This window comes from Eriocheir sinensis, chromosome 20, assembly GCF_024679095.1.
Source record: "Eriocheir sinensis breed Jianghai 21 chromosome 20, ASM2467909v1, whole genome shotgun sequence".
NCBI classification, from domain to species: domain Eukaryota; kingdom Metazoa; phylum Arthropoda; class Malacostraca; order Decapoda; family Varunidae; genus Eriocheir; species Eriocheir sinensis.
The window spans coordinates 19,501,245-19,524,828 of NC_066528.1; the positions used below are offsets into that span (position 1 = coordinate 19,501,245).

A 23,584-nucleotide genomic window follows, 5' to 3' on the forward strand; every position below is an offset into this window, starting at 1 on the left:
AGAAGATTGATAAGGACATAACGAGACTGATAACAACATAGAGAGACTCATTCAAGTTTACAGGAACAGAATCACTCACTCTGAACAGGTTGGCGAGATGGGTAACTATGGAATGTAACAATGTTTTTAATTAGATAACAAGGACCCCAACCTGATAACTGGGTACTTGGGCAGGCTGATTCAGATATACAGGAACAAAAACACTGACTCTGAATAGGCTGGCGAGGTGGGGAACTATGGAACATGACAATGGTTTTAATTAGATAACAAGGACCCCAACCTGATAACTGGGTACTTGGGCAGGCTGATTCACATATACAGGAACAAAAATACTCACTCTGGATAGGCTGGCGAGGTGGGGAACTATGAATCGTGACAATGGTTTTAATTAGATAACGAGGAACCCAACCTGATAACTGGGTACCTGGGCAGCTGATTCTAGTTAACAGGAACAAAAGACTCACTCCTGGCTCGGCTGTACACCTGCTAATAGGGCCTGAGTACCACTTTAGTATAGCCATGAGCGAGGTGAATGGTTGATACTCTAACATTCACTTCCTTTGCTTAATGTTTTGTTAATTCATCATCATCGTTTAACGTCCATTTATTCCCTATGATGGGGTTGGGTTGGACGGGATATGAGCCTCCTTCACTGTTACCGGTCCATAGCCATTTCTCCCGTGATGTTCAGCCTCCTCATATCTTCCTCCTCCACCTTTCTCCACATCTTCCTTGGCCTTCCTGGCGGTCTTCTGCCCTCTACCTCAAAGTTCAGGATGTGTTTTTCTCCTCACATGTCCAAACAACCTCAATCTGGTCTTACTCAATACTTAGTTCACAAGCCAGACTATCAAACCACACTGATAACCACTGACAGAACAAGGGGTTAATATCAGACCATAGGGTACACTTAATTGACATGACTAGACTCTGTACAATAAATCCTGATGTCATAATTGTGTCTAATGGGTTGTTAAGAATTTCCTGGGTGCCACAGTTAAGTATTTGACAGCTAACTTATTCTATTATTGATTACAGACTATTAAAGCAGGTGATGATGGTTCTAGGGTATATTTCCTAGTGTATTCTGTAATTACTCATGATTCTATGGTGAACTTACATTAAGATTAATTACCCTTGATATAGAAACTTGTATGTGGGTGATTAGTAGCAATTTGCATAAAAATAATGAAAAATTCTGATACCAAACTTTCACTAAAACTTTTCACTTATATTTAAGGTCACACTACTTCACTGCAACACCTTCAAATCCTGCAACTCTGCTCAATGATTCTTCTTCCACTAATTTTCACTTCTATGAATTTATACAAAGCCTTCCTTTACATATATTCTTTGAGGGGTTTTCTAATTCTTCTTTCACACTCAACAAAGGTGTATTTTTAAAACTTAAGTAACACATTAGACTTTTGGAATTGATTGCACCAGAAACTTTTAATAATGTGAACGAAAACAACAAAAATAGGTTCTTCTCTATCAGTGCAAACTCATATTTTTATAGTGAGAAAATTTTCCCTATCAAAGCATATAATAAGTCCCTGATATGTGTGTTTTCTCCAATATTCCACTATCAAACCATCAAATAAGACCCTAATATCAGTGTTGTATCCCATTTATTCATTCAGTATCGTATATAAATAAAAATCGACTCTCGTAAGGACATGTTTCACTCACGTCTAACTAAAAACTCTCGCTAAAGGGGCAATTACACTGGGCAAATTTTCCGTGGATCTTCAGTCAAACCACGATTTCCGCTGGCGTGGTTCTCATATTTCCGTGGTTTTCTGACGTGTCCACGATCTTCCAAAGCTACGGTAGATTTCACTGAAGGATGACGGTATTACTCACCATCATCATCATCAGCAATAACAAGAAACACATGAGAACCACGCCAGCGGAAATCGTGGTTTGACTGAAGATCCACGGAAAATTTGCCCAGCGTAATAGCCCCTTAAGACGCCAACAGAGAATGAGAGGTGAGGGTGATTTAAAAATGTTGCATGGCTAATCCTTACTATAAATAAATCCAATGTGTAATTCAGAACAATACTCTGAAATTGACCTGTAATCCTATCATCTTAACATCACAGAAAGCAGAAAAATATATTAAAACTTCCGCAGAGTGATATTTCGCTTTTAAACCGGAAAATATTTGGGTTTAGAAATGGAAGAAAATTCATGTACTTCTGGACCTGAAAAACATATATACTTCTGATTTTTTTCCTAGTCTTTTTTTCATTTCATTTTTGCCCTTGAGTTCTTTCCTTTGCTGTAAAAAAAAATAATCATAAAAAAATTGCTCTCTAATGAATGTCTTCTTTTCAATTCTGCCATTTAAAATCTTCAAATCCTGGAACTTCGATATTTAGTAAGTCTTGTTCTACTTTCATGAATTTATACTGAACTTTCAATAAAACTTTTCATTCATATCTAAGGTCACATTCCTTCACCACCTTCAAATCCTGGAACTTTGATTTTAAAGTAATTCTTGTTCTACTTTTATGAATTTATACTGAACTTTTAATTAAACTTTTCATTCATATCTAAGGTCACATTACTTCACCACCTTCAAATCCTGGAACCTTGATTTTATAGTAATTCTTCTTCTACTTTTATGAATTTATATTGAACTTTTAATTAAACTTTCCATTCATATTTAAGACCACACTACTTCACTTCAGTACCTTCAAATTCTGCAACTCTGATTTATAGTAATTCTTCTTCTACTTTTATGAATTTATAATGAACTTTTAATTAAACTTTAAGGTCACACTACTTCACTTCAGTACCTTCAAGTCCTGCAACTCGGCTCAATAATTCTTCTCTCACTAATTTCACTTTTATGCATTCATACAAAGCCTTCAATAAAGCCTTTCATTCAAACCTGATGTCGCAACTCTTGTCTGTTAAATTACTAAATGCATATTCATTCATACTAACATCTCCTTTCCTTCAATATATTCTTTGAGGGGTTTTCTGGTTCTTGTCTAACACTCAACAAAGGTACATTTCTAGAACCTGATCACAGAAGTCTGATTTTTCCTTCTCATTAAATGCATCTTCATTCATACCAGCATCTCCTTTTACATATATTATTTGAGGGGTTTTCTAGTTCCTCTTTTACAGTCAACAAAGGTATATTTCTAAAACCCGATCACAGAAGTCTGTTTTTTCCTTCTCATTAAATGCATATTCATTCATACTAACATCTCCTTCCTTTGCGTAAATTCTTTGAGGAGTTTTCTGGTTCTTGTCTAACATTTAACAAAGGTACATTTTTAAAACCTGATCACGGAAGTCTGTTTTTTTCCTTCTCATTAAATGCATCTTCATTCATACCAGCATCTCCTTTTACATATATTATTTGAGGGGTTTTCTAGTTCCTCTTTTACAGTCAACAAAGGTATATTTCTAGAACCTGATCACGGAAGTCTGTTTTTTCCTTCTCATTAATTTGAGGAGTTTTCTGGTTCTTGTCTAACATTTAACAAAGGTACATTTTTAAAACCTGATCACGGAAGTCTGTTTTTTTCCTTCTCATTAAATGCATCTTCATTCATACCAGCATCTCCTTACCTTCAATATATTCTTGGAGAGGTTTTCTGGTTCTTGTCTAACACTCAACAAAGCTACATTTCTAGAACCTAATAACATATCTCTAGTATCTCTTTCTCAGCCGTCCTTTCCATACTAGCAATTGGTACTTAAGTTCAATATGTACTTCCAAATCCTACAACTTTAATTAATATTTGTAGTTCCACTTTTATGAATTTTTAAGGAACGATCAATTTGGCCTTTTCGAAATTGCCGTCATAATTTGTTGGATAAATTAAACTGCATATTCAATCACACTAACATCTCCTTTCTTTCCATACAGTATATTTTCTGTGTTCTGCTTCTTACATTCTATAAGGGTAAACTTCTATAAACTAATAATGCATCTCTAATGTTTTTTCCTACTCTTTCTTGGCCTTCTTTTAATATGCTTTTCACTCTTGGTCCTCCAGTTCTTCGCTCACAGTCATTCTCTTACACTCAACAAAGGTACAATTCCATGACCTATTAACGCAAGTCTAGTGCTTTTTCCTTCTCTCCTTCTCAGCCTTCTTTTTCACATGCTTTTTGACTTTTATTTTCCTCTTCTCCGCTTGCGCCTCCTTCACTGCCTTCTTCCGCTCCTTCTTCTCGTCCAGGGACTCGCCTTTCTGCCTGCCGGGTGTGATGCGGCTGCCCCCTGCCTCCTTGTCCTCGGTTTCCTCACCTGAAGAGAAAAATGTAGGTGCTGCATCCCTTCACACGGCACTTGGGGTTCATGACGTGACTGAGACTATACACATTACAATGGAAGTGCAATATGAGACACAGTGAATAGTATGATAGCTCTTCACTGCACCACTGTTTTATTGTAGAACTGTCCACATATCCAGGTGATTGGTTCAAGGCTTCTAAATGGAGGTGAGTATCAGGATGCCTCTCCAAATGATTCTGTCTCTCTCTCTCTTGGAATTCTTTTACCATATGCTCTTTAGGAGGAGCAGTACCAGTGGGTTTCTATGATTCCTCTTTTCTCTTTTTACTGTAAGCTGCCTCCTTTTCTGCACAATAAAATATACATATGATTGTAATGGGAATACCTCTAAGGCAAAACCACTGTATTTTTTGGTCACCTTTTCACATACTCAGCAGATTGGTTTGATGTAACGTTTTCCCATTAATTTCTTCTTGTTTCTTCTATTCTTCTCATATTTGTTGATTATGTGTGATTTATTTCCTTTCCACGATCGTCCATCATTCTAAAACCCTTGTGGCAACTCTTCCATGTCTTTCAACAGGTTTGTGATAGATCTCATCGTTCAATGCTAACTTCTTGTCCTTGAATGTCTTGGTGTGATCATTTTCAGGCTCTGATTCTCCCTTGTTCAGGTATTATAGTATTATCTTTCATGTGAGGGTATCCGAGCTGCTTCACTTCTTGTTCATGACAGGCTCTTTCATAAGGGAGCATAGATGGTGGAATTTCCTTCATGCATTCCTACTGTTCTCTCCTTTCCTTTCCCGTACAGGCAGTCCTTGCTATACGACAGGGCTGTGTTCCATAGAAAGTGGTTAGGTGACCCACTCATGAACTTATGATGCCCTTCTCTCCTTCCTTTCCTTCATCTTCTCCTATACTATAACAAATCCTTTTCCCCTTACAATGTCTGTGTCCCTTCTCTCCTTCTTCCTGTCCTTCATCTCCTCCTATACTAAAACAAATCCCTCTCCCCTATAACTTCTGTGTCCCTTCTCTCCTTCCTTTCCTCAATCTTCTCCTATACTAAAACAAATCCCTTTCACTCACCTCCGCTGTCTTCCTCCCCTGACTCAGATGTGTCCTGGCCCGCCGTGTCCTCGGGAAGCGCTGGTCCGCTGAGGTCGTTCTTCATGCCCAGAACACTAATGTATGGGATGTCTTTCTCAGTCTTCTCCCCGAGCCTCAAGTCCACGAAGTCTCCCTCAAAATCTATGATCTGTAAGGTGGATACAAAGTTGTTAATAGATGAAATGATGGACAAGAAGGAAATGTGAGATATATAGATGGTTTTCTGCCATGTTTAAAGATTTGAAATGATGATGAGTTTCAGTTCTATGAGGCCTCAAGATCTCTTTCAAAATCTATGACCCAAGAGAAGTATGTGAAGTTATTATACAGATAAAATGATTGCCAAGGATGAAATGTGAGATAGATGATTTTGTGCCATATTAAAAGACCTGAAATGATGACGAGTTTCAGTTCTACGAGGCCTCAAGATCTCTTTCAAAATGTATGACTTAAGAGAATAATGTCAAGTTATTATATAGATGAAATGATTGCCAAGGATGAAATGTGAGATAGATGATTTTGTGCCATATTAAAAGACCTGAAATAATGACGAGTTTCAATATTTCAAATCCTCAAAACCTCTTTCAAAATCTGACCCAAGAGAAGGAAGTGAGATTATTAGACGAAACAATTTGCAAGAATGAACCACAAGAAAGATTATTTAGTGTCATGTTGAAAGGCTTGTGAGTTTCGATTATCAACGTTGACATAATTCTGATAAATGATAACAATAATAATAAAAAGAAGAGCTCAATGACATAATAACTCCGATAACTAATAACAAGAAAATAAATGACAGAAAAGTGGATAAAATTGAAGAATAAAAACAACAACACCAAGAAGAAGAATTAGAAGAAGAAGAAACAGAAGAGGAAGAAGAACACCAAGAACAAGAATTAAATGAAGAAGAAAAGATGGAGAACAAGAAAGTAAAAGAAAAAGTAGAAAAAGAAAAAAAAGAACAGAAGAAAAATAATAAGAATAACAATAACAATTTTGCGAGCAGTGAGTAGCGGGCTTTTTTTTATTGTTGTTTACGTTTTTTTGTGCCCTTGAGCTGTCTCCTTTGTTGTAAAAAAAAAAATTTTAAAAATTAAAAATATATATAAAAAAACCCACCCCCAAATCTCTCACCTGGTCCAGCGTTTTGGGGATAAAGACATTCTTGAACACCTCCTCGTCCACCTTCTCCTGGTCCGTCAGGTGTCCCCGCTGCGACGCCACCTCCTTCATGTGCTCCAGGTATGCCGAGCGGTTCTCCTTGGTGACGCTCGGGTCCACGATGAAGTTGAACAGCTCCTGAACTTTCATCGTGGGCACGTTTTTTTTCTTGAAGAACTCTGTATGGGGTGGATAGGAGGAGGACTTGAGGAATATGTAAGGCACTAATGTATATAGGTATCGTGTAGATATGTGTGGAATGTATGCTGAAATAGATCCTCAGTTTAGAGTCACAATGTTTAGGTGAGGTCAGGTTGCTTTGGGAGCGATAACAGCAGGAGGAATAGTATGTCAAATGGTCCCTATATTTTAACGTTTACAAATATCTGCTTGAGTTTAATGGGGAAACTGTACTAGAGACATTTATTTAAGAGATATAGTCCCTTGAAAATACCTGAATAAATTTAGCCCGGTAGCAGCGACAGGCCAAATTTGTGGCTTTACCGTGTACCAGTGACGGGCCAAATTTGTGCCACGATATAAACCCCCCAAAATAGATGATGCATAAACTGATCACAAATGCTTTGATATATATTATGAAATGGTTTGTGTGAGTGTTGATTTTTTCTCATTTTTCTCACTAAGAGGGACCATTAAGAAACATGATCCCCGCAGCTACTGAGTTGATGGGGAAACTGTAGGAATATGAAGAGATATAGTGGTGGTGCTGCTCCTGTAAGTTGATAAAGCGAAAGGGAAGAGGGGAGCAAAACAGTCAACGCAACTTAAAACCTCACACAAGAGGAGTAAGAAAACACTTCAGGACATTTACGAACGTCAATCAAGGGACGGAGAGTAAGGACGAAGGAAAATCTAATCAGGGACACTTTTCAACGCAACTCAAGAAAAGATGAAAATATTAAACAATGGAAAAGGATGAAGGATGAAAAGACTTAACCAGGAGTCCAACTTACCTGTGATGTTCGTGCAGTCCTTCCGCAAGAACTCCAAGGCGTGGGGGTGGTCAGGGCCGACAGACTGGGAGACATCAATGATGTACGCCCGGCCCTTGTGATACCTGCAAAACGGAGATGAAAATAACACCCAAAAGAGATACAGATGTGCATGTGTGTATAAAATCTCCATATCTTTGCGTAGGAGAGTCTGTATATTTTGTAAGACTGTTTATATATTGTGTACGATGGTTTATATATTGCATAGGAGTCTGTGTGTTGTGTAGGAATCTGTATAGTGTGTAAGATAGTTTGTAGATTGTGTGAAATGTCTGTATAATGTGTAGGGTAGTCTGTGTATTGTGTAAAGCCCCTGTAGGTTATGTAGGGCTGTCTGTACGTTGTTAAGGGTCTTGGTACACTGTATATAGTATAAGAGAGTATGTAGGTTGTGTAGGGCTGTCTGTGTGTTGTTAAGGCTCCTGGCACACACTCACAGCAGTATAATGTATAGTGTAGAGTGTAGTGTCTGTGTGAGGTGTAGGGTTGTCTGTGTATCGTAAAGGTTCTCGGCACACACTCACAGCAGGTTGAATTCACTGAGGTCAGCGTGCACCAGCCGACACTCCCGGTACATTGTCCACATGTTCTCCACCAGCTCAAGGTACAGCTCCCGCGCCTTGGACTCGGAGATCTCAGCGTCCTGCAAACATACACGATTATATTACATGCTTCTGCCTTCCCACACACACACACATACACGCACATATACACACCATTCATACTATAGCACATATACACACTTGTTTTTCCTTTTATTGTAGAGCTTCATTCATTCATTTGAATATAGACATCGTTACAACTTTTTTACAGCAAAGGAAGCAGCTTGAGAAGATAAAACAGTTGCAACTTACATGATAAAACCCTAATAATAATAATAATAATAAACCTTCATTAATCTTGTCATACAGAAAATACAATCGAATATCAATTTAATGTGAACTGACTGAAGATTCTATTGAACTTGAGACCTTGAACAACACATACTTTTTCAATACCAGATGAATCTTTTCTATTTAGAGCGATTCAAACTTTGGTAAATCATAATAAGCAACTCAAGTGCTCCAGTAAGGCAAGTCAGCCAAACAAAAAACAAGAAACAGGCATAAAAAAAGCACCAGTAGTATAATAAAATGTGGAATATCAAAGCAGAAAGGAAGCTAGAAAGGAGGAAGAAGGAATCACAGCAAAAACAGAGTCAAGAAAGGAAGGAAAGGCAGACATGATCTCAAGTGACACTCTAGCTTGACGTTCTCCCTCACTTTAACCCTAACAAGAGTGCAGCAGGGCCCCAAAGTAGTAGCTCTGAGGCACCCCTACAAGAATACTTAACACCTGCCTTCAGTCTTGGCGCGGGGATGGAGTTTGTGCCGAGGAACTCCATGATGAGGACGTGGGAGCGCAGCATGATGGGGCGGGGCACGGGAAGGCCACAGTTGAACAGACGGAAGAGGTTGCTGGTCTCCTTCTCGGCCCACGTTCGGACCATCTTGCGCGGGTTGTTCTTCCCATACCCATGGCGGAACCTGAGTGTGAGGGTGATGGGGATAGTGAATAAGTGTGTGTGTGTGTGTGGGTAATGCTAATATTGAATAAGTATACAGGTGAGTGATGGCTATGCTAGATAATATATTCGACATAACATACTGAAGTAGAATATTCCTTACCCCTGTGCATGAGCCTGGGAAGTGAGTGAGTGCATGATGCTAATACTAAATAATATAGTTGACATAATACTAGTTGAATTTTCCTCAGAGCTTGAATAAATGCTAAATTATTAACTTCAAGGGCAAAATGAAGGTTCTAAATTGTGTAGAATGAACTATGAATCCAAGGTTTAAATAGTGAAGCATAAGTGAACAAGGCTGAACCATGCAAGTATTTATGAAGACTTTAAAATAAGTAGGAAAGATAACCCACAAAAAACTCTATGAAAGCCTTAACAAATACCCACAACCTCTATGAAAGCCTTACCAAAAACACACAACTTCTATGAAAGCCTTGCCAAATACCCACAACCTCAATGAAAGCCTTGCCAAGTACCCACAACCTCTATGAAAGCCTTACCAAATACCCACAACCTCAATGACAGCCTTGACAAATACCCACAACCTCTATGAAAGCCCTATCAAATGTGGGTGCATCAGCCCTAATATGTTTAAGAATAAGGGTCTATGTAAATACCTGTGATCCCCTGAAACATATCTGTCTCTGTCCTTGAAGATGAGAATTGAAGTCTTGTAAATCTTGACGGCCAGTTCGTCCCCATCGCCGTTCATGGCGTGGTAAACATTGGCCTCCTTACCCGTGGAGATGCATCCGTTGACCTGAAAAGAGACAATTTCACCATTACAGGTCAATACTATACATGGAGCTGATACTCTTTAATGTACATCTTCGCCATTCGTAACATAGCACAGATACTGTCCTTTTTGGTATTTGTAAAGTTGTATCCAGTTATATCACAAACTTGCATGCACTATATAATAAACCAATGTTATCTCCCTTTTTTTACACGGGGAAGGAAGCAGCTTGAGAAAAAGATTAAAAAAAAAGAAAAAAAAGAATGCTCATACACTGCTCATGGAATCTGTGGAGAGGAAGAAAGTCCGAACGAAAGTAAGACATCTGTTTGGCAAGGAATGTTTGATTTAGTTTACGCAGAATTAAATTAACATGACCTCTCAATGAACCGTACTGTAAATGAAATAGTCAAGCTTTTATGACAACCCTGTATAATTCCTGCCATCTTTGGACCAGGAAAATGAGTAGCTTTGTGCATTTCTATTACAGAGGAGGATTTCTTCTTACCGTTGTGATCGTGCCTTTGTTGAGGAACTTGAAGAGGATCATCCGAGTGCGAGGGTCCATCACCTGCTCCACTGTGGCCCTCTCGGACTTGTCGCGCACTCTTTGCCTGTTGGACGTGACACATAACAGCGGGTCAGACTAAGGGAAACTTCCTCCGTTCAACAAGATGGGTTCGCAAGCATCCAAAGAAACACTATAAACATCGAAATTTCCTTGTGTTGTGTTATGTGTTTGTGTTTAAGTTAAGGAATTAGGGGAAACTATACAGGAATTCTCATTTATCTGCTCGGGCATTAAAAACCTATCCATTAAGGGGTGAAATTATGTCCCAAATACGTTGTCTCCACACAGAAAGATGGAAGAGTATGCCAAAAGAAATTACAGAGTTAATTCATGGGGTATCTCAATATGCACCCTAACCCCTTGACTGTGGATTTCCTACAAGAAGACCTCACCAAGCTACAGGAGTGAAACAAAAAATGGCTGCTATAATTCAGTGGAGAAAAATGTAAAGTCCTGCACCTTGGGAGGGGATATCCAGCACACCAATACCACATGGGAAACACTCCACTATCCACTACAGAGGCAGAGAAAGACCTGGGAGTGTATGTTACCAGGCTACCAGTGAAGGCGAAATCTGTACCAATCGCAGCGCACGGGTTAAAGAGATGGATATGACTTTTTTGGTGTAAAGTGCAAGACTATCTAGAACTAATCCACTTGCCTCTCGTTCTCCGCCTTTCGCTGCGTCTCCACCATCTTGTTCGTCACGCTGCCGCTGTAGCCTCGCAGACCTTCAAACTTCTCGAGGCAGATCTTGTTGGCGTACTTCTTGAACAGCTTCTCGGGGGGCTGGAACTTCTCAAGCTGGGAAGGAGATTAATAGGTAAGTGGATATATGAATAGATGAGTAAACTGTGCAGCTTCTAAGAAATGTGCAATTGTTTTTCTTCTATTTTTATTGTGTCAATAGACGATAGCGTTACGGGTTGATGCTGTTTACAAGCCTTCTCAAAATATTCCTTTTCCTTGTATATAACATCTGTAATGGCTATATACAATTTTCTACAGTACAAAGGGCAGTTCAAAGGCAAATTATATTGAATGTACAAGCCCACTAGCACTGCACTTGTAAATATAGTTGATATAATAGCTGTAAGAAAGTCAACATCAGGTGGAAATTCTTTAAATACAACCTTTTTGGGGTATATCAGACAGGCGATGTAAGCAAGGCAATGGAACCCCAGCCTAACCTAATGGATAGTAACTTATGGCTGCTAAAGATTGTAACCTAAACCTGCACAGGACAGTAGCTTAACACTGCAATAAAGGAAGCTATGGAGAAAAAAGATGTAATTAAGAATACGTGGAATAGAAACAATCAAACAAAAGTGTCGTACTAATGTTTCAAATACAGCACATGATCCTCACCTTCATCTTCTGGCCGGAGGAGTGGTTGGGTCCCTTCTGGCTGCTCTGGTTATACTCTTTGGTCAGGTCTGTTGAGGGAATGGAAATAGATTAGGTTTGCCACTTAGGTCTATAAAACACAAAATAGCCAGAAACTTATAGCATGAATCAACAACAAATGACCTCACTTTGGTATATAGAAAGTCTCATTAGTAAGGAAGCATTTATGAATTTTCCGAGTCAAGACCTGTAGTTACTGTTTGGGATTTTGTTAGGTTAGGTTAGGTTAGGGTATCTTCAAACACATGATAGCCAGCACCTTATGATATAAATCAACAAAGAATGACATCACTTTGTTGTATAGAAACTCTCATTAGTAAGGAAGCACATATGAATTTTCCGAGTCAAGACCTAGAGTAACTTTGGGGTTTTGTTAGGTTAGATTAAGTTTAGGGTACCTTTACACACATGATAGGAAGGAACTTATGGCACAGATCAACAAAGGAAAAGCTCACTATGTCAGATAATAAGTCTGATTTGTAAAGAAGAATTTATGAATTTACTGAATGAATTATGTTGTGACTTCTGGTATGTAGTTAGGTAAGGATAAGGGTCTGTAACATTACATTTTCTACTATCTCTGAAACTGCACCATTTACATATTTACAGTACTCTACTTACTGATATTGTTGGCCTTTATGAATTATGCTCCTTTTGTAAACTATTTTGTTGCTTACCTTTACTGTCCTGATCCACAAAGTAATCATCGTCGAAATCTGAGTCCTCGTCGTCCTCCTCTGGCTGATCCTCCTGTTTTGGTTGCTCCTCACCACCTGTGTCCCAGTTCTCATTCTCATTACTATGTGGCAGGCTGACCAGTGGCTTGGTGTAGGGCTGGTACGCACTGTCACTGTTATGGGGTAAACACAAGTCAACAGAACCCTAATTTAACCTAACATATGGTAACAACGACATTAGAGTAAGCTATCAAGAAGAAAAGAATTTAAGAAGACGTGGAGTAGAAACCAGTGAATGAAGAGGACATAAGGGAATAATAAAGGGAAGGTGGACCTGAGAAGCAGTAATTTCAAATGATAAGAGTCCACATAAGGAGAAGAGAAGAAAGAATAGTAACCTGTAGCTGCAAAAATGGTAACCTATCACCACATGAATAGTAACCTAATTCTGCTTAATTAGTTTACATATCTTAAATATGAGTAATTTGTGATGGAACAGTTATCAGTGAGGAATAGCACAAAAACCTATCAGGAACAAAAAGTGTTAACCATAAGAGTGAATTGGGTGTAATTCTGTAGGTAGATGTTGTTTAGCTTCTTCACCTCACAAAACCACAAACACCTTCAAATTATGGTAAAAGGACAAAAATACATGACCTTAAGCATGAAATAAAGGTGCCCATGATTAGATTAAGGTTACGGAACAGGTGGCAACCCTAGCTAGGAGACATGCATTGTAGGAGCTGACATGTGTAGGGTGGAAGCTGCAGTCCAGGGTGCAGCTGTTTGTTTTGGTTATGTTAGGTTTAATGAAGGTGTCTTGCCCAACCCCCATCGGGTCAGCTGTAACCAGTCATCAGTAGGAGTCTTCTTCTTCTTCTTCATGGGTGTTTTATGGGGCTAGTTAGTGGCTATGCTTTCCCTACGTCGTCTATACTATCGTGAGGTGCTTCTCGCCTGAACCGTTGTCACCTGAAATGAAATAGAGTATATCGCTGCCTCACCTGTCCTCGTCCGCGTCACTGAACTGTCCCTCGAAGTAACCGTAATACGCGTCCATGGCTGTGGGGCGGGAGTGGAGTCCTTCCCTTCCTTCTCTTCTTGTTCTGTAGCCTCTGTTGCTTTTAATCAGGTCCTCTTCCTCTTTACTATTCTCTATGTCTTCTTTATCCACTGGTTTCTACTTCATGGTTTCTTAATTTGCTCTTTTTCTCTACTTTTTTTTTCCTGTGGCTTCTGTTGCTCTCTGTTACTTATCCTCACGTCCACCTCCTCTGAAGTATCCTCTGTGTCCTCTTGTGTCACTGGTTTCTACTCCATGGTTTCTTTAATTGGTCTTTTTCTCCACCTCGTCCTCGTCCTCGTCCTCTCCGCCGATCAGCTGTTGGCGCACGTGGATGTGTTGTTGTTGTTGTTTGGGCCGTCCCGGTTTCAGTACGTCACTTCTCTTTCTATCACATTTTTTTCTTTTATCGCATTTAACACATTCATTCCATCGTATTTATCGCGTTTATCCCGTTTATTTCATCATATTTAACCCGTTTCTCACATGACATTTATTAAATTTATCACGTTTTTAATTAACATCACATTTTGAGGTTTTGGGCCGTCCCGAGTTCAGTACGTCACTTCTCTTTCGATCACTTTTTTTTTTACATTTATCGTATTTAACACATGTATTCTATTTAACACATCTATTTATCACGTTTATCCCGTTTATTACATCCCATTCATCCCGTTTCTCACATCACATTTATTACATTTATCACGTTTTTAATTAAGATATCACATTTTCCACCATTATGTCCTGCAATGTCTCTCTATTAGTGATTACAGCCCACGTGAGCTGGTTCATAGACTATAATGATCTCGCATGTTAATTATAAGAGAGTATATCCTGCATTTGCTCCTAGATTGTAATTCTTATGGGAACAGACCCTTAATGTCTGCCCCAGCTTGATCTCGTCAAAGCTACTATTTAATTTGAATATATCACTTGTCACCTGTCATTGTGCCTGTTTAGTTCCATGGTGCTACCTAGGGATATGTCAAGAGTTGTACATATGTATTAACTTGGGGTCGAGGGGGACATTTTTCACCTAGCTCTGTCCGTCAACCACTTACGATTGACTCCTTTAGCAACAAGCTCGACCGACACTTACTTCAACTTCATATTTACTAAAGTAGAAATGCAAAGTTTTGGAGCTATCTGATTAACCCGTCTGGCTCTCACTGGTAGCCTGATAACATATAGTCCCATGTCCTTCTCTGCCCCTGTGGTGGATAGTGGAGTGTTTCCCATGTGGTATTTGGTATGCTTGATATCCCCTCTCAAGGTGCAGGAATTTACATTTTTCTTTATTGAATTGTAGCAGCCACTTTTTGTTCCATTCCTGTAGCTTGGTGAGGTCTTCTTGTAGGAAATTCGCAGTCAAGTGGTTTATATAGAATCACTTGGGTTTAAGAACAGATCACCTAGTCTGGACCATGGGGTTATGTACGTGTGGTCTGAATTTCTATGTAAATCAACTATGTAAATCTAGGAATAGTTACTTATTATTAGGGGGGTATCAAGACACCTCTCCTCCCGAAATTGACCCTTCTTTCGGCCACCTCTTTGGATTCTTTTTAGGAGCAGCGAGTAGCGGGCTTTTTTTGCATTGTTGTTTCCTTTTTTTGTGCCCTTGAGCTGTCTCCTTTGTTGTAAAAAAAAATAACTATCGGTTTTCTGCAATTTCTTCATTTATATTCCTGTTTTCTGTTGCCATATTCAGAATCTTATCATTTCCTGTACTGCTTAGGAATATGGACACTACACACGAATGTTTCTTGTATTAGTGCAAACCCCATTATGTTTTGCCTGGGGGTTGGGATGGTATGTTAATTCCTCCCTTCTTCTTTCTTGTATACTTTTGCAACAATAAATCATCAATCAATCAATAAACATGTGATTTTTTTAAGAAGCTGTCACCGAGAAATTATTTAAAGTTACGAATGTCCGTAGAGTGATTCATTTTTACTTTGCGTCACAGAAATTCAGCTCGATATTCTCTCTGACCGACTGAAGCATATGTATTCCTATGTATATATTCCTATGTATTCGTGTGTATATATGCCTATGTATTGCTATCTATGTATTCCCATGTACGCATTCCTATGTATTCGTGTGTATGTATGCCTATGTATTGCTATCTATGTATTCCCATGTACGCATTCCTATGTATTCGTGTGTATGTATGCCTATGTATTGCTATCTATGTATTCCCATGTACGCATTCCTATGTATTCGTGTGTATGTATGCCTATGTATTGCTATCTATGTATTTCCATGTACGCATTCCTATATATTCGTGTGTATGTATGCCTATGTATTGCTATCTATGTATTCCCATGTACGCATTCCTATGTATTCGTGTGTATGTATGCCTATGTATTGCTATCTATGTATTCCCATGTACGCATTCCTATGTATTCCTGGGTATAAGTTCCTGTGATTCATTGCTGGTAGTGACGCAAATATACACGATAAATATGTGAATAAATAAACACCTTTAAGAATTCTTACTATAATTTTTCTGATGAATGTGTGGTCACCATGAATAACACAGCAACAACAACAACAACTACGATATGTAACTGTCTTTTTCTTATTGCTTTTTTCTTCTTTTTATTTTTTTATTTTCGCTTCTCTTGTCTTCTCTTGTTTGTTTCCTTTCTTTTCTTTCTTTTTTCTTCTTCTTCTTCTTTGTCTTCGTCTTCGTCTTCGTCTTTTTCTTCTTCTCCTTCTTCTTCTTCTTTTTTTCTTCTTCTTTTTCTTCTTCTTCTTCTTCTTTGTCTTCGTCTTCTTCTTCTCCTTTCTCCTTCTCCTTTCTCCTTTCTCCTTTCTTCTTCTTTTCCTCCTCCTCCTCCTCCTCCTCCTTCTCCTCCTACAACTACTACTACCACCACTATTACAGTCTTATACATCTAGCAAAAGGGCAATGAACCGAATACTCCACCCAGACCGAATTCTCCAATACCACCAGTTTTTCTTCCTCCCACACCCTCGTTCCTCCTAAAAAACAAACTTGGTAGCTACTCAATTACTATCTACCCGAGGACATAACACCGTCAATATATGGATTTCTCGCTCCCCCCAGGATATGCAACACCTTACCGCTATGATAATGATGAGAAATGGGACGTGTTATGAGGATTGCGGGCTCGGTGAGGAGGCAGAGGAAGGGGGAACTGAAGGAAAGGTGTTGTGTAGGGAGAAAGAAATGTAAACAGCTATTCCTCAAAGGTCTTCGACACTTAATCGATGCGTAATTGTGAGAAATGGGGATTGTAATAGGAACCGGGTCTGGGAGAGGATGTGGACCGCTGGAAAAGCTATAGGAATGAAAAGAAGGTATTGAGTTTGAGAGGGAAAGAGAGGTTGAGAGAGAGGACTAAGGAACTGCTGGAAGGGTTAGGGCTTACAAGTAGGTATTGGTTAAGGATAAAGAATCGAGTTTGAGAGGGAAAAAGGGGTTGAGAGAGAGGATTGAGTGAAGGTTGACCTAAAACTGGAAGGGTTAGAGCGGACAAGAAGGTACTGGTTCAGGATAAAGAATCGAATCTGAGAGGGAAAAAGGGGTTGAGAGAGAGGATTGAGTGAAGGTTGAGCTAGAATTGGTAGGTGAATATATGAAGTGTTGGTTGAAGATTAATAATAGTAGAAAGTGAAAAACGTATTGAAAGAATGAATTAAGTGAGGGTTGAGCTAGGAATGGTAGGTAAAAATATATGCATGTTGACGCTGCTTAAAGACAGTCAATACCTCATCGACTGTGACAACTACTACTGGAAGGGTTAGAGTTGAAAAAAGGTATTGATCGAGGTTTAAGAATCGGGTTAGAAATGAGAAAAGGAGTTGACAGAGAGGATTGAATGGAGGTTAAACTAGAATACATAGGTGAGCATATAAGTAAGTTGACGTTTGAAATTGAAAGGTGTTAGGTTTAGGAGTTAGGTGTTGGTTAAGGTTAAAGAATCAAACTTGAAAGAGGAAAAGGAGTCGAGAGAGAGAGAGAGAGAGGATTGAGAGAAGGTTGAGCTATGAAAATCGACGTTTCTTAAAGACATCCACCACCTCATCGATACATAATGAAGATGGATGTTTAATAATGACACTCGCCGTTGGTTTAGGAGAAAGGGAACTAAGAGCTGGAGCGGGGAGGGGAAGGAGGAAGACAGGGGTATACTAAAGAAGGGTCTGTTTATATATACATAGCCCGCCCCTACGCCGCCCTTAACTACCTGTGACATAAGGGCGAGGCTCCGAGGCGCTCCGGGAAAGGTGATAAATTCTACCGTGCAATTTGTAAGTCCATTAGAAGGCGTAGAGTGAGGCATTAGTTGACGCATAATTGAAGCAGGAGAAGCAAGGTGTGATGGCGGGTGAGCAAGGGAAGACAGACAGACGGACAGACAAGGAGACAGACAGACAGACAGAGGTGAAGGCGAGGTGAAGGAAACAAAGAAAAAGGATGAAAAAAAATGGCCTGTGAAGAAAAATTATAATAAGTTCCCTTGGGTGAGAAAAAAAGTATAGAGTTTCCTTAATTGGTATAGACTTAGGAACGGTATAGAGGTAGTAATAGATAGATAGAGAGAGAGAGAGAGAAAAAACAAGGGATTAAGACTCATCGCATCTGCTGACGAAGGAATTTAAGTAAAGTATTCGAACATTTTATTTTGAAAGAGAATTAGGCGCCAATTACTTTTACTTTACATTGTTGGAGTTGAGCCAGCATCCTTCTCTCTCTCTCTCTCTCTCTCTCTCTCTCTCTCTCTCTCTCTCTCTCTCTCTCTCTCTCTCTCTCTCTCCCCGAGGCGATAATGGAGACAGATAACGAACGCGAGAGACAGATAACGAAAACGAAGTGCTTGTGCGAAGTCTAGCGGGCCCGGAGAGTGTCTGTATAACGTAAATTGTGTGTGTGTGTGTGTGTGTGTGTGTGTGTGTGTGTGTGTGTGTGTGTGTGTGTGTGTGTATCTCTAGCCTTGACAAAGAAAAGTAGGTCTATCCTTGTACTGTTATGAGATACAGACATAACATACAATAGTCTATTCAGAGTTGAGTAATGTAAACGTGGCTGGCTGTGTCCGTAGAGTTTACCGCGGCACTGTCTAGGTAACGCTCCGCTCGTATCACATTGCTTAGCTTGTAGGAATTGGAAACTTGGTGGCAATCTGGTGGAATATTGCTGCAAAATCTGCTGCTGATCAGTCTGCTGGTGCTAAATGTGGCAGGAGATTTCCCGAGACTAAATATTGAAGTACAGTATATGTGATGAATTTGTGTACTAGAATAAAATTTGTTGTGTATGTTCCATAAAGTTGTTGGAAACTTGACGTAGCAAACTAGAATGCGGTTTTGCTGTTAAATACAAACCTGTATAGTATGAATAACGGTGTTTCTACTACTACTACTACTACTACTACTACTACTACTACTACTACACACACACACACACACACACACACACACACACGAGAGAGTTATTTCTTCATTACATTAAGCCAACAAGCGTCGACCTACTACTACTACTACTACTACTACTACTACTACTACTACTACTACTACTACTACTACTACTACTACTACTACTACCACTACTGCTACTACTACCACCAATACTGCTCCCAGCACGCGATCATACCATGGTAAATGACACACACAAACACAATTGGACATAAACCGACCACTTCATCCCTTTGGAGTACAATATTGGCATAAAACTGACATCATTACCAAATTCTTCATATACTTCTACCTTGATATTTCTCTTTCATCTCCGCAAACTCTCCCAATGCAGTAGCTACCTCAATTCCCACCACAAAACACTCAAACACACCCACTCACAAACACTTAAACAGATTCAACCTGCTCACCGCATCCATTTCGAGTAGGCGTGAAGAAGAGAACTCGTGTCATCAACTTGGGACTCGTAAAGAGATCAAACAAGGGCGAGGAGAACACTCAAAGAGGATCAGGGTCTAAACACTGAAAGGACAAGCGCATCCGATTCTCTTTCTTTTAGTTCCTTCAAGAGCATGTTGTTGTGTCGATTGTGGTCCATTTCAAAGCGTCTCTGTCCAACTCCGCGCTTGCTTTATTTTCCACCTGCTTTCGTTCAGGTAAAGAGATGTATGTGTAGATGTGTGTGTGTGGGGGGGTGTTGGAGGAAGGAGGGAGTGTGTGTGTGTACGTGTGTGTGTTCTTTCGCTGATAACACTGAGACAACACTGCAAAGAAACGCCGCAGAAACCAGTTCACCCCCAGCTCGGACCATTGCCAACTCGGACCGGACCGCCACCAACTCGGACCACAACATACCAACTCGGACCACTACATACCAACTCGGACCACAATACTGGACCAACTCGGACCAGATCTAAATATGAATAAATAGAACAAAAGGTAAAAACAAAAGCTTTAAACAATAAAATTCACGTATCCAAGAAATTGTTTGCAATTCATTATTAACAAATCTAAAGTTAGAATTACATTTATTCACCTAAGGTTTGAATCTTGATTTCGAGTTGAAATAAACGATGGTTCAAGTTTGAAATAAAAATGGCCAGAGTTGATTATGATGATGGTGATGATCCGAATTGGTCGTTCAGAATGGTACGAGTTGGTTAAGATGACGGTCCGAGTTGGTATTTCAGAATGGTCCGAGTTGGTTAAGATGATGGTCCGAGTTGGTCATTCAGAATGGTCCGAGTTAGTTAAGATGACGGTCCGAGTTGGTATTTCAGAATGGTCCGAGTTGGAGATGGTCCGAGTTGGTCCTACCCCCAGAAACCACCCGCCTCTCCCCTTGAAGCAAAGAAAACAGAGAAAACAGATCCCAGTAGATAAGAGAACAAACAGCCCTCCCTCCCTCCCTCCCTCTTCCACACACTTTTGAGAGAGAGAGAGAGAGAGAGAGAGAGAGAGAGAGAGAGAATATTGGAAGCCGAACAAGCAATACAGGTTCTATTCACAAGCTATATACGTTGTGCTCGCATGGACGGAGTCAGCAGACAGTTTATTCACAGAAACACTCCTTTGGCCTAATTTGAGGATATCGAAACACTAACGGTGACTAAGCAATCACCAGAGAAGTGTTGCAGTATTCGCCAAACACTTGAAGTACTGGCTAAGCTTTCCTCGGGGGCGGAGAGGAAAGATCACGTCACCGCCGCGCCCCCCATGGGCCTCGCCGCCTCCAGGAGCAGCGTGTCGGCCACCCTGAGCGTGCCCGGCGCCTGCCAGCTCGTAAGTGAGTTGCGCCTTTCCTACCGCCGCCGCGCCACCTGCTGCGGGCAGAGGGAGAGGACCCTCGCCACCTTCACCTTCCCCCGCACCGGCTGGCACACGGATCACGGCGACAAGCTCGTCAACACCTCCGGGGCCGCGTCGTTGTGCCTGGACAGACTGGGCCGGAAGGACGCCTGCCTGCCCGTGGTGGTTAGCGTCCTGGCGGGCGGGGCGCGCGTCCTCCGGTCCAGCCTGCTCCTCGGGGACCTGCTGGTGGCGCTGGGCAGCTCCCGTGGCGGGTGTGTCCCGCCGCTCAACTTTACTCTGGAGAGGACCCGCTGCCACGACGAGGCAGTGCGGGGCGGCGCCCTGCCTCCTGCTGGGCCCGCCGGGCTGCACAGCTCCTGCCCCGGCCTGCTGTACATCCTCTACTGCAACGGGCGGCTCTGTGCGGGCCCTGTCACGGCTGAGCGAGGCTCTCAACGCTCAGTGGTGCCGCAAGGAAGGAGCAACAAACGCTTTGACACCCCGACGGTCGGTGTGCCGCGAGACAAGAGTCTGGGCACCGCAAGGACCTTCCAGGCGAGGCTCATCGTGCACCGCGTTGACGACATTGTCCAGTTCGGAGAGTTCTTCCCGGACGTGTACGTGAAGGTGCGGATGAAGGAGCCGCCCTCCAAGTGGTATCGTACAGACGTGCACAAGAAGTGTGTCAACTCAACGGCGCTGTTCGAGTACCGCCTGGTGCTGCCGCCCTTCGCCCACCCTGCCAGGCTCGTCAGGAGGGGCCTCTGCAGCAGGCCGCTGCGCCTGCCCCCGGCGCTGGAGGTTGTCGTGATGGACGAGGACCAGGTGACGCGGGACGACAAGCTGGGCGGAGTCACGCTTGAGCTGGAGGGCCTGCCGCTGCCCGACGACCGGGAGGCCTGCGGCGTGGCCACCATCAGCAACGAGCGCGTTAGCCTCTTCGACGCCGCCGAGCTGCGCCGCGTGAGGTCCAGGGACGCCGTGTTTCCGCGGGAGCTGACGGGCTACTGGCCGCTGCTCAAGAAGAAGAAATTTAACCGAGAACTTAAGACGGTGGGGAGCGTGCTGCTGACCGTCCAGCTGCTGACCGCCGAGGAGGCCGCCGCGTTCCCCGCCGCCCCCGGGAACAGGGACTGGCCATGCAACCGCTACCCGCGGCTCATCCGGCCACGCAGGCAGCACGGCAGGATCCGCGACAAGGTGGTCTTCGGCATGATCCAGAACGTGGAGCAGATCATCGCGCACGCCACCGGCATCCCGAGCCTCCGGGTGTTCATCGTGGTGGCGGCGGTCGTGGCGGTCACCGTCATGCACGTCAGGGTGCGCCACGTCAGGGGCCTCGCCACGGCCGCGCATCGCACCGCGCGCCACTTCTTCGCGCAGTACCCCGACAAGACCAAATTCCTGGTATTTTTCTACGCCGTCTCGTGCGTGGCATGGATCTACGTGCGGAGAGGCTTCGGCGCCCCCAAGAAGCAGAAAATCGCCAGCTCTTCAGCGTAAACAACCTCCTTCCAGAGCTAACTTAAAGAGTAATCGTGCTGGGATGACGCTCGCCGCCTTTCAGAGCAAACATAACACTATATTACTGCTTTAGAACAACAACAACAACAACAACTACTACTACTACTACTACAACAACTACCAGTAAACCTTCTAAATGGAGATTTTTGACCCGACAAGAAGTGACTGGGTAATTCGCATCAAACACTTAATAATACTCTTGATCCAAACTCATTAAAAACTGAGACTGATTGCTCATTAAAGTTTGACACACACACACACACACACACACACACACACACACACACACACACACACCTAATAATGCCACCGCCAAACGAGATCTGACGCCGGGACCTGAAAGTAATACCTACAAATCCAGGTAATGAGGTGTCGCAGGTGAGGGGGGGGCCACCCCCCGCCCCCCCCCCACGTGGTAACCCCCCCCCCCCCCCGCCCACCACCACCATCACCACCTTCCCCCCCCACTCCCAGCCTCCTCCCACCCCCATCCACTACAACCACCACCACTGTCATCACCGCCACCACCAGGTATTAATTGAAAACTAACAAGCTATTACACGCTGAGCACCTGGCGACGAGAGAGAGAGAGAGAGAGAGATTACCTGATGGAGATTAATTAGTTTATATCGGTCTCGGTTTCGACCTTGGTATCTCTCTCTCTCTCTCTCTCTCTCTCTCTCTCTCTCTCTCTCTCTCTCTCTCTCTCTCTCTCTCTCTCTCTCTTCCATTTTTCCATCTCCCGTCTTCTTTTTTTCTCTCAATTTTCTGTTTCTCGTCTTGTTCCTCTCCTTTTCCTCCTTTTTTTCCCTCCTTTTCCTCTTTTTCTTTCTCCTCCTCATCTCTTCCTCTTTCCTTTCCTCCTTCTACTCTTCATTTTCCTCTTTATCCCTCTCATACATACTCTTTTTTTTTTTTAGAGAGAGAGAGAGAGAGAGAGTCCTCGTCCTCCTCCTCCTCCTCCTCCTCAATCCTCTTTACTTCATTCCTTTTCCTCTTCCTCTTCTTCTTCACTCTACTCTATATTCTTATTTTTCAACCCCAACTATTTATTTTCCAGTTCTCCTTTACCTTCTCCTCCTCGTCCTCCTCCTCAACCTCGTCCTCAGCACTGCCTTGAACCTTCACGAGTAAGCCTCTCACACTCACCTCCCTCTCTCCCTCTCTCTCTCTATGACCAATTGCTCCGCGCGTTCCCTAAATCACGCTGGATTACAATTTAGCGACACCCATTACCTCTAAGCTG

At 42.0% G+C, this 23,584-nt stretch overlaps 1 protein-coding gene across 2 annotated transcripts; it reads right to left on the bottom strand.

The window, feature by feature from the left end:
- Window positions 1-1,614: 1,614 nt before the first annotated feature.
- LOC127001337 (serine/threonine-protein kinase RIO1-like) lies at window positions 1,615-13,927 on the bottom strand. 2 transcript variants are annotated; one of them, XR_007755035.1, is made up of 13 exons: window positions 13,517-13,927; window positions 12,513-12,685; window positions 11,797-11,864; window positions 11,090-11,232; window positions 10,366-10,471; window positions 9,739-9,881; window positions 8,894-9,080; window positions 8,079-8,197; window positions 7,516-7,619; window positions 6,515-6,720; window positions 5,360-5,528; window positions 3,663-4,279; window positions 1,615-3,036 (listed from the first exon to the last, which is right to left on the bottom strand). XR_007755035.1 is itself a non-coding variant. In XM_050865831.1 (12 exons), exons 1-12 carry the CDS (start codon window positions 13,570-13,572, stop codon window positions 4,092-4,094), a joined length of 1,662 nt encoding a protein of 553 aa, XP_050721788.1. In that variant the 5' UTR covers window positions 13,573-13,927; the 3' UTR covers window positions 3,513-4,091. The 2 variants fall into 2 exon arrangements, 1 of the variants encoding a protein (XP_050721788.1); XM_050865831.1 differs by lacking the exon at window positions 1,615-3,036 and having other exon boundaries at window positions 3,513-4,279.
- Between the last annotated feature and the right edge of the window lie 9,657 nt (window positions 13,928-23,584).

Excerpts from the sequence above, each read along its gene's own strand:
- LOC127001337 (XM_050865831.1), bottom strand. The coding sequence starts at position 13,572 with ATGGACGCGTATTACGGTTACTTCGAGGGACAGTTCAGTGACGCGGAC. Across the intron at positions 12,686-13,516 it reads AGTGACGCGGACGAGGACAG|TGACAGTGCGTACCAGCCCT; the intron begins GTGAGGCAGCGA and ends ACCCCATAACAG. Across the intron at positions 10,472-11,089 it reads CGAAAGGCGGAGAACGAGAG|GCAAAGAGTGCGCGACAAGT; the intron begins GCAAGTGGATTA and ends CACGTCCAACAG.